At 37.7% G+C, this 10733-nt stretch overlaps 2 protein-coding genes across 2 annotated transcripts; both read left to right on the top strand.

The window, feature by feature from the left end:
• Positions 1–166: 166 nt before the first annotated feature.
• On the top strand, positions 167–4192 carry LOC100262995 (cysteine-rich receptor-like protein kinase 46). The gene is made up of 8 exons (XM_002273714.5): positions 167–632; positions 1786–2104; positions 2418–2543; positions 2689–2816; positions 2896–3106; positions 3236–3470; positions 3569–3719; positions 3803–4192. The coding sequence occupies exons 1-8, from the start codon at positions 213–215 to the stop codon at positions 4118–4120; spliced, it is 1908 nt and encodes a 635-aa protein (XP_002273750.2). The 5' UTR covers positions 167–212; the 3' UTR covers positions 4121–4192.
• Positions 4193–6551: 2359 nt separating this feature from the next.
• On the top strand, positions 6552–10336 carry LOC100268147 (cysteine-rich receptor-like protein kinase 42). The gene is made up of 6 exons (XM_002273682.5): positions 6552–7508; positions 7956–8069; positions 8188–8538; positions 8647–8881; positions 9254–9398; positions 9513–10336. Exons 1-6 carry the CDS (start codon positions 6746–6748, stop codon positions 9882–9884), a joined length of 1980 nt encoding a protein of 659 aa, XP_002273718.1. The 5' UTR covers positions 6552–6745; the 3' UTR covers positions 9885–10336.
• The last annotated feature ends 397 nt before the right edge of the window (positions 10337–10733 follow it).

Raw genomic sequence — 10733 nt, 5'->3', positions numbered from 1 at the left:
TAGATGAGTAATGGGCACGTGCATGAGTGCATGGTTTGGGTTTCAAGATGACGTGGCAAAAGGTTGGCATTGGTATTGCCACCTTTCTCTCACCCTCCCTCCGCAAGCTTCAAAGAATTGCCACCACCGGTATAATCAACTAAATATAACCAGAAACAATCAAAACCAAAGAAAAACTTCAAAAATAAAGAAAATTCCATTCTGTCTTTCTCATGGAAACTGGTCTCCTTCTCTCCATCATCTTCCTCGCAACAACATTCTCTTTCATCCATTCCACAAAAGCCAACCCCAGAGCCGACATCATCGCTAGAATATGCAGCAATGACTACGCCCACAACTTCTCCAATTACCTCGACAGCTACTCCAAAATTATAACCCAGTTGCGAGATGAACTGCCTAAGACAAAGTTCGCATTCAAGGAAGCTGGAGAGCCTCCTGACAAAATCTATGTGTTGGCTCAGTGCATGGATGATCTCTCCTTCCAGGATTGTCAAGCCTGCTTCTCTCAGATCAGTTCTCTTTTCCCTGGTTGCTTTCCTGCAACTGGCGGTCGTGTTTATCTTGATGGCTGCTTCCTTAGAGGCGACAATTACAGCTTCTTTCAAGATACTCTCACGCCCATGGATTATTTGGTAACTGCTTTTGTTTTCTTAGTATTTTTTTTTATTTTTTTGGCTGAGTATGAACCCTAGCTTTGTTTATGATTTCTTTCAACAGAGGAGAAGGATACGATGATAGATAAAAATTAAGTAGTCTGGTATGAACCCTAATATCATATGCCACGAGATGTCCTAATTTTCCTTTTTTTTTTTTTTTTTTCATATTGACTAATGTATGTTTCCAAACAAACATCTAGAGCTCCACCAACGAAGATGATTCCGTAACTAACCATATCTCCAACCTTCAACTTATCAGGCCAATATGCCACATGGCTGTATACATGGTTAGAGTCGTCACCATAATTTTTATTTTTTTTTCTTTATGATGTGAGATATCATAATCACCCTTATACAAACATAATGTTTTTCATGAGGTTGTGTTATCAGATAACAAACAAACATCCATCCATTACGTTGTTAGAAATATAGAGTCCCACGCCGAGGTTAGGTTCAACTTTGATATCATGATTAATTTGGTATGTACCCTAACATCACATGCCACAAGATGTTTTTTTTTTTTTTCCCTCATTTTTTTTTAAATTTAGCTATTAGGAGAAACCATTACATATATATATAGTGTAAAGAATTTTCTCTGATAGAATCCATGCAAGCATAATATCCTTGTTATGTTTTACACAATTGTGGAACCAGACAAACAAACAACCATCCCTTAACTAGACAAACAAATAAGCATCCCTTACAAGCTAGATACATAGAGTCCAACACTTAGACCATGATCGACTTTGATATCATACAAGAAAACCTTTCCTCTTATGTAGATGCTTTGGGTTTAATGCATTCTCACGATTTTAAAACACATCTATATAATTAAAAGTTCTACCGACTAATTTGAAATATCCCAAAATTGACCTGTTGCTCCTTTGAATTAAATTTTTGTTTGAGATATCACAAAGTTGACCCCTGCTCGTTTGAAATTAAAATTTTGTTTTGGGATTAATTGCAAGTGGGGTTCAGGGATGAGGTGGTCCTAGTGATCTGGTACTGGTAATGGTGGTGGCTAATTAGCAGTTCAATTTAATAATAGTCAACACCAAACTTTATAATGAATAGTATTTCATATTTATGGTGTATTTGTGTTTCCCCTTTGGGGATTGAATGGAAACAGAGATGCAGCGATAGCATCAGCGGTGTCCAGAATTTTGATGATGTAGCCAAGAGTGTGATTGATGAACTGGTCAGGATGACACCAAGTAGGGACGGGTATGCAGCATATGATGAGAGTGCCAATGGTATAACAGTTTACGGTATGGCTAGTTGTTGGAAGACTTTGGACCGTGATCGTTGTGCATCATGCCTTGCTAGTGCAGCCATTTCTGCCTTTGCTTGCTTCCCATCTGCAGAAGGGCGTGTGCTCAATGCTGGCTGTTTTCTACGTTACTCTGATTACAAATTTGTTAATGACCCCAAATGGCTAGCAGCTCGAGGTTAGTTCCGAATAGTTAGCTCAATTGCTTAGCGCTCACAGCTTTTCCTAGCATTTCCAACTATGAACCCTTCTCTGTAAGTTGATATCCATGTGAATATCCGTTCTGCTTCTTTCCCCTGATTCATTTCTTTTCCAAATATGCAACTCATTCCATTATTCCTTTTTGTACTAAGTCTGCCTGCGTTTTGTGCTCTATAGAACCGAGCCTTCTTGCCCTCTAATATACTAATTCTTTTTTTCTTCTTCACTGTTTGATCAGTATCAGGGCTTTGATTTTTCTTTTTATAGTTTTTCATGGGGATCTCTTGCAGATGCTACATTATCATTCATCTCACACGTCGTTGGCGTGGTCAGTGTCTGCATTTTGGCGATTATTATCGGGTTTTTCATTGGTAAAGCTGCTTACCAAAAACGAAATCAGCAAAATGAAGCAAATGGTAAGTTCTAGCTGATGAGGAGACATTCTCATTTTGAAACTTTGCTTTGAATTATAAAGGCAGAATTCTATTATGCTTAGCTCTATTATGAGGAAATTTGTTATGATTGAACACATTCCTCAAATCATCTTCTTGATTAATGAAGAAATTGAAGTGGACAGCTCGGTTGTAAAGAGAAGCTTGCAGTTCAAGTACACGACTCTTGAAAAAGCAACCGACTACTTCAATGAAGCCAACAAACTTGGGCAAGGTGGATTTGGTGAAGTGTTCAAGGTAAATTCCCCTCAAGATTTTCTATCTTTCTTTTCTCCTATTTATTATAATTATCATTTGGCTCTTTCCTCTTGAGTAGGGAACCTTAAGAGATGGCAGAGAAATTGCTATAAAGCGTTTATTCATAACGGGACAGAGTGGAGCTCAGGAGGTTTATAACGAAATAGACATTATAGGCAGTGCCTGCCACAAAAACTTGGTTCGTTTCCTTGGTTGCTGCTTCACCAGACATGATAGCTTCCTTGTCTATGAATTCCTGCCCAACAGAAGCCTCGATCGAGTCTTATTTGGTAAGCTTAAAATCAACTTTCACTAGCAAGCACTTGGGCATAGTTTCATAGTTTCATAGTTCTAGTTATGACTCCATATCAACTGTCTGACCAACATGTTAAAATTCTTCTGCTACACATGGAAGAAAGACACAGAGAAGAAGAAAGAACTACCCTGGAAGATCAGGCTTGGAATAATCATGGGAACAGCAGAAGGCTTAGAGTACCTTCACAAAGACTGTCACGTTCGAATCATTCATAGAGACATCAAGGCCAGCAACGTCTTATTAGACTTCAGATACAGACCAAAGATTGCAGATTTTGGTCTGGCAAGGTTTTATTCCACTGACAGAGCCCTCACCGGCACTGCCATTGCAGGCACACTGTAAGTATACTTAATGTCATAACACCCTTCTTTATCACCAATGCTATAACCATCTTCTTCAACATTCAAATCTTTCCATTGTTTCATGGCTTGAAAAGAGGGTACATGGCCCCTGAATACCTAGCTCAGGGCCGATTAACCGACAAGGTGGATGTTTATAGCTATGGAGTTCTCATACTTGAGATTGTCAGTGGTGTGCAGAATAACAAATTTCAGCTTGATGACTCCCTCAACACTCTAGCCACTGCTGTAATTTCCTTATAACACTTATTTCCAAAATATATGTTCATGTTTATGCATTGCCTTCATCTTATCTTTATTGTCTTCTACAGACATGGAAGCACTTTCAGTCAAATACAATGACTGAGATTATAGACAAGGGCATGGAGATTGAAGATATGGAAGAAGTCACAAGAGTAATTCAGGTGGGTTTGTTGTGTACTCAAGAATCACCCACTTTACGCCCTGCCATGACTGAAATAATTCAAATGCTTAAACAAAAGGATGTCTCATTGCCTATTCCATCCAAGCCTCCATTCACTGAAGAAAATTTGACAATTTCTCCTGCATTGGGGTGTCCTAGGAGACCAGCTGTGGATGCATATGATCTATGTATATCTTGTGATCATTCTGATACTGAGCTCAGATAATAATATGTTTTTCCCATGATCATCTTCTGTTTGGAAGTCACTGCACAAGGTTTGATCTGGGGTTCTTTTACAGTTGTGATGGTGAATTGAGGTACAAGAATTGATGTTGGATTAGGGTTTTGGAAATTTAGAATCATCAAGACACATCTGATGATAGTGGGAGACATCATGACCCAACCACCCCACCCACATACACATGCAGAGTAGTCATCTTAAGTATGGGTACTGTGCTCAGACACCTAGAGGCTAGAGCTGATAACATCAAGTATTCCTTGGGCCGTCACTTTCACCTTTACAACATTAATTATATCTTTCAAAAAGAGGGGTTGTCTTTTCCCTCAGTGTCTTCAGCCTAACAAAAGGAAAATGAAGCATTCAAGTGGCCTATAGATTGAATTTTTAGCCTTTGTCCCACTTTAAAATTGAATCCAATTGAGGAGCACAACACATGTCTTGGAAAAATGTCACTAACCCAGTGTTTGTCAATAATCGACATCTAATGTTATAAAAGATTTGACTTACTTTCACTAGATGTCAATTGATTTGTTGTTGTTAGATGAGACGGCTACAAAAAAAAGACTCCATTTCCAACTTTGAGACTGTGGATTTGAATTTGGAATAGAAAAAAGGTAGGAAGAGACAGCTGAACCTAATCTTCTTTCTTCTTCCCTTTTGGTAGCCGCTGATTTTGAATTTTCCAAAACAAAAGGCTTTGAAATTTTGTCTTCCGTTTCCCACTAGACAAAATTTCCAGTAACCGAAGTTCTATTTCATATGGGTATAAGAAGACACAGAACTTCTGCATTTATTACGGACACTATTGAACAGTCAAGGTCATTGGACCAAAGACAGCGACACTAGTCTTTATTCCTTCGGCCTTTTTTGGAAACAAAATGTGAACACTCAAGAGCCCAAGCACTAGGCAGAATCCACAAGACGGTCCATGTTCTGCCTTTTATGTTATTTATTTATTTTATTTTATTTTCTAATTTTGGTAAAAATTAATATTTTCCATACAACTTACTACACCCTGGACTCCGAAACCGCTACAAGTCTAGAAGAGAAGTCCATGAATTACCAAACGTGATGATTTGGTATAAGCCAATGGACAGCTGGGGTAAGTTAAAATTAGAAAATAATAATAATAATAATTAAAAAAAAATGATTCATGGGCTTTGATAAGTTTTGTCCGTTGATTCCGGGGGCAAAAGCATTTAGAAGTATATGATTATGTAAATATAATTTGTATGGTCCATGCTATCATGTAGAAAAGTGCAAAGACAACGAAAAACGACACCGTTTCCGGTTGGAACCAATACGTATCGAAAATCCAGGGAGCAACGCGGTGGAGTACAGGCAGAAGTGCAGTGTAATTGCACCGACATGTAAATTATTGACTGGAGGTGGGAACAGAGTGGTTCCCACCACAAGGGCTGTACCTCATGGGAAAAGGAAAGGCTCTTCAATAACGTGCGCCAGGTGGACCTCATACCTACTAGACGGCGTGCTTCGTTTGGTGAATCATCCATGCCAACGCCTTGGGGTCTTCGTCTTTATTTTTATTTTTTTTCAAAAATAAAAATAACTTTCAATGAAAAGATAATAAATAAGAAATTGCGTACAAAAAGTCATCACCAAAATTAATATGAAAACCCTTTCAATAAAGATATGATAAGAAATTGAATGCAAAGAGTCTTAGTCAAAATTAAGGATAAAACTACTCCTAAGAGTCATTTTTTATTCTTCATAATAGAAATAAAATAAAATAAGATTTTATATATTTTTATAAAAAATAAAATAATAAATTTAAAAAACATTTAAAAATATCAATTTGAAATCTATTTTTTATATTCATTGACTTTTTTTTTCAACATTTACTTTTTCGAGACTTACAACTTCTAATATTAAAAAATCAAATAAAGAAGTTTTATAAATTAAGAGGGTGATTGGTAAAACTTAATATTTATTATGTAATGATTTAATTTGATTTTAAGTTTTAATATAATTAAGTTGATGCTTTAAAACTTATTACTTAATTATTATTTTAAGTATTAAAATTTATTTGATAAAATTAACTTAAAATTTATTTTTAATCATCAAATTGATATATTTATTATCATAAATTATAATTAGAAAAAATGAGGTTAAGTAACAATAAAGGTCGTAGAGTAGTAAAAGAGATTATAGAAATGATTAAGACAAAAAATAAAATAAAATAAAGATATAAACTTTAGATAAATTAATTACTTATTAGTTAAAGTTATTTTTTATTTTTAAGTCTTACCATTACTACCCGTCAAATTTAGGTGGAGACGAGTTTAATTGATAGCAATGAAAATGACAATCCCTCAATTTATTAGCGTTTACTAAGGTTGGTTAGTGAGTGTGTTTCTTACAAAGACAATTTTTTTGGTAACAATAAGCTTCGAGTTTCAGAAAGGGCTCCACGAAAACAGGGGAGAGTAAAAGGTAGAAACTAGAAACACGTATTATCCAAGAAGCAGCTAAATGAGGGTCTTGATTCAGTTTTCTCTGCAACCTATGAAAAGGGAACACAGAAACTGAAGCTCAGTCTTAAAAGAGAGAAGAGTGGAAGGGAAAGTGAACTTCATACGTATAAAATCCATGCCTTCCTCGATCAAAGTTCACTCTAAACCCACATGGCTGATCTCCTTCTTCATCCTCTTCTCTCTGTCCTCCTCCGATCCCAGAACCTCCGAAGCTGGGCTCTACTGCAGCCCAGCCAAGTCAACGGACAAAAACTTTGTCCCCGTATTTGTAAAAGAAATGGAGTTTCTATCACAGCTCGTCACCCTCAACCTATGGGGTTCTCATTTTGTGAACTCGACACCACCCATGTACGGCTTGGCCCAGTGCCATCAGGACCTTTCTCACCTTGATTGCCTCCTATGCTATGCCGCCGGCCGCACCAAGCTCCCCCGATGCCTCCCTGCCACCTCTGCCCGTATCTACCTTGATGGGTGCTTCCTGCGCTACGACAACTATAGCTTTTTCAGCGAATCTGTGGACCCAGATCATGACACCGTGAACTGCAGTTCTGGGAGTGGGGCGATTGTGGATCAGGTTGCAAAGTTAGAGTTTGTCAAGAATGTTCATCGAGTGATCAATAATGTGACCGCCACTGCAGTAGCGAATGGTGGGTATGGTGTGGCAGTGGTGGAGGGAGGAGCGGTGGGAGTGTATGCTTTGGCAGAGTGTTGGAAGACAGTTAACAGTAGTGGATGCAGAGCTTGCTTGCAGAAGGCAAGCAATGAAGTGAGAGGGTGTCTTCCAGGAAAGGAAGGGAGAGGGTTGAATGCTGGCTGCTACTTGAGGTATTCAACTGAAAAATTCTATGATAATGGAGGGGAATCAGAGGGTGGTAGTGGTAAGTTTCCGTCTGAAGTTCTCTTTTCTCACGAATTTGTGTTATGAATTGAATTGAGTTGAGCGTTGTTGGTGTGGCTTTTGCTAATTCTTTGTTCATGGGTCTCCTTTCTTTGCTGAATTTCAAATTCCATTCCCCTTTTCTTGATCCCTGAATCTCCCCCCTTTTCCATTTTTTATGTTTCTTGCCTAAATTGAGGTAAAATTTACAAGATTGATTACTTTGTCTATTCTTTTGCATTATTAATCTCTGCTTATAGTTTTCTTAAAGCTGTCAACTATTCTATTGCTCTGTTTTCCTTCCTAAAACCTGTTTGAGGTTTCTTCTACTACAATGGTTTTTCAATCCCTTTTCATCATTTTTCATATGATGTAATTCTTTATTGTCAAACTGAGTCCTAACTGATCTCCTATTAAAAATTTTCTGTATCTGTTTTGTGTTTTTTAGGGTCTTCAAGAACAGGGCTCACCATAGCCATCGTTTTAGCTGCAGCAGCGTTAATCCTGGTCTCTCTCTTTGCTGCCTATGCAGGATATGCAAGTTTATCCAAGATAAAAGAAGGTAGAATTCTTAAAAAGTACCATGTAATAAGTAGTACGACCTGGAATCTAAACCAAAACATTTAGCTATAGTAGCGACTTTAGCATCTAACAGGATGATCTTTGCTTGCATTGCCTAGAACGCAAAAATCTCGGAAAGGTTGCATCTATTATCAACAAGTCTAGTTTGAATTTCAAATACGAAACACTTGAGAGGGCAACAGAGTACTTTAATCCATCAAGGAAATTAGGCCAAGGGGGAGCTGGTTCTGTGTACATGGGGACTCTCCCAAATGGAGAAATTGTAGCTGTCAAGAGGCTAATTTTCAACACCAGGCAATGGGTAGATGAGTTCTTCAATGAGGTAAACTTGATCAGTGGCATTCAACACAAAAACCTTGTGAAGCTTTTGGGATGTAGCATTGAAGGCCCTGAGAGCCTCCTGGTTTATGAATATGTACCCAACAGGAGCCTTGATCAGTTCATGTTTGGTAATTTTTCCCTCCTTATATGATTCATTCATACAGAATTTTGGATCTCTGACAAAAAACTACCCTGATTATAATTTCAAACTGAAAATAACTTCTCTCTCCATGCAGATAAGAACAAGATTCAAACCTTGAATTGGGAGCAGAGGTTTGATATAATAGTAGGAACAGCTGAAGGGCTTGCATACCTTCATGGCGGTTTGCAGATGCGAATAATCCACAGGGACATAAAAGGCAGCAACATTCTTCTTGATGAGAATCTAACTCCAAAGATTGCCGATTTTGGACTTGCTCGGTGTTTAGGGGCTGATAAGACTCATCTTAGCACAGGCATTGCAGGAACACTGTAAGAAAAGTTCCATTTTTTATCTTTTTATCTGATTTCTTCCCATCTATGTTCTTCGTCTTGCACACGAGCAATACCACAATCCAATAGATCATTTGATGGTAGTGAACAACTTGATCCTGATACAGAAACAATAACCTAAAAGAGAAACTAGAAAGAAAACAGAAAATTCAGAGTGACCATTTAACCATAATACAATCATATCTAGGATTTCAAGGAATGACGTTTAAAATTCTTTTAACAATGTTGATGACATTCTAATTCTTTGTAGAGGTGATTATTCCCCACCCTTTATAGCTCTCAACATTTTTTTTTTTCTGAAATATATTTCTATCTTCTTCCTTTAAAAATGTATGCCATTTGGTGGTGCAGAGGGTATATGGCTCCTGAATATCTTGTTCGAGGACAACTTACAGAGAAAGCAGATGTTTATAGTTTTGGTGTACTTGTTCTTGAGATTGTATGTGGTAGGAAGAACAGTGTCTTCACACAGGACTCTGGTTCTCTTCTACAAAGAGTAAGATTTGAATTCTTCCTGCATGGAACTTGCAAAGCCTTGATATATACGTAGAAAAGTCTTAGTTTCAAGTTAGGCTTTTGTACTTTTGCTGATTGGGAATTTTGGCATCAGGTTTGGAAGTTATACAAGTCAAATAAATTGGTTGAAGCTATTGATGATTGCCTGAAAGATGATTTTCCAGAAAAGGAGGCATCTGATGTGCTCCGAATTGGGCTTTTATGTACACAAGCTTCAGTTGCTTTAAGACCTTCCATGACTGAAGTGGTTTGGATGCTAACTCATAAAGATTGGGAGATTCCTCCACCAAATCAACCTCCTTTCCTGAATGCTCATGTGCTGGAGTCAGCTATCTCCAGGTCTAATAGTGCAAACACTTCAATGTCAAATATGGCAACAAAGATTGAAGTGTCCGGCCCTTTTACAGAGTCCTCCAGCATGCACAGTTCCATGGACCATCAAGAAGAACAGAAACTGATGCAGTAGAAGATCAGTTTGAACTTCCAACAATTTCAGGATGCATCAGTTCAAGCTAATCAGTGAATCCAGCGGCTCATCTATGCAGTCTTTTGGAAATATAGTTTGCACAATTTCAATGGGAAAAAACTGCATTTTGGAAGTTCCAATCAGTTAGGACTTTGCAAGGAAGAAAAATGAGGCTTTCACACGTTTAAAAGCAAAGAAATTCTCAACAAGGTTACAGTCAGTCAGGAGTTTACTAGGAAGGAAAACGGGGTGTTCACATAATTTAAAAGGCAAGAGATTCCCCGATGAGGGTAGCTTCAAAGTATGGACATCTAAAACTATGATTTTTAGATGCAGGGCAAGGGATAGAGGGAAGTACTTGGTTTTTTGACACAAAAAGTTTTCAACCCTCATGTTGTACTAAAAAATGTTTTCTATAAAGTTGAATGATCTATGTGGTTGTTTGAGACCCACTTGCTCTACCATTCTGTCTACTCCCATATGTGGGCTTGCTTTCTAGCTTTAGGTAGATCATTCAATACTATGGTTGAGAGGCCATTTCAACTAGGTCCCTTCTCATAAACTGATGGTGCAGTTCTTGCTCTATTAAATTGAAGAACATATGAGTCAGCCCTGTTGGTTGTGTTGAAGCTCTTTCTTAATAAATGAATCAAACTACACTACATGTGTTAGATTTTAAGTAGATGATTGATGCAACATGGCAAGCATAAAGATGCTTAAGCAGCTTTTTATACCCTGTATGGGTCATGTCATCATGATAAGTGGGAACTGATGACCTATGAGGTTCTTAAATTTACACCAAAACAAATCTTCTGTTTATAGTTGCTGGGACCATTCAACTGATCTTTG

The sequence above is a fragment of the Vitis vinifera genome, chromosome 14 (assembly GCF_030704535.1).
Source record: "Vitis vinifera cultivar Pinot Noir 40024 chromosome 14, ASM3070453v1".
NCBI classification, from domain to species: Eukaryota; Viridiplantae; Streptophyta; class Magnoliopsida; order Vitales; family Vitaceae; genus Vitis; species Vitis vinifera.
This window is presented reverse-complemented; position numbering and strand designations above follow the sequence as displayed.

Bases quoted from the DNA above. Each gene is read 5' to 3' on its own strand.
- LOC100268147 (XM_002273682.5), top strand. From the start codon at position 6,746: ATGCCTTCCTCGATCAAAGTTCACTCTAAACCCACATGGCTGATCTCC. The intron at 7,509-7,955 runs GTAAGTTTCCGT...TGTGTTTTTTAG, and splicing joins GGAATCAGAGGGTGGTAGTG to GGTCTTCAAGAACAGGGCTC. The intron at 8,539-8,646 runs GTAATTTTTCCC...CTCTCCATGCAG, and splicing joins CCTTGATCAGTTCATGTTTG to ATAAGAACAAGATTCAAACC.
- LOC100262995 (XM_002273714.5), top strand. From the start codon at position 213: ATGGAAACTGGTCTCCTTCTCTCCATCATCTTCCTCGCAACAACATTC. The intron at 2,105-2,417 runs GTTAGTTCCGAA...GATCTCTTGCAG, and splicing joins CAAATGGCTAGCAGCTCGAG to ATGCTACATTATCATTCATC. The intron at 2,817-2,895 runs GTAAATTCCCCT...CCTCTTGAGTAG, and splicing joins GATTTGGTGAAGTGTTCAAG to GGAACCTTAAGAGATGGCAG.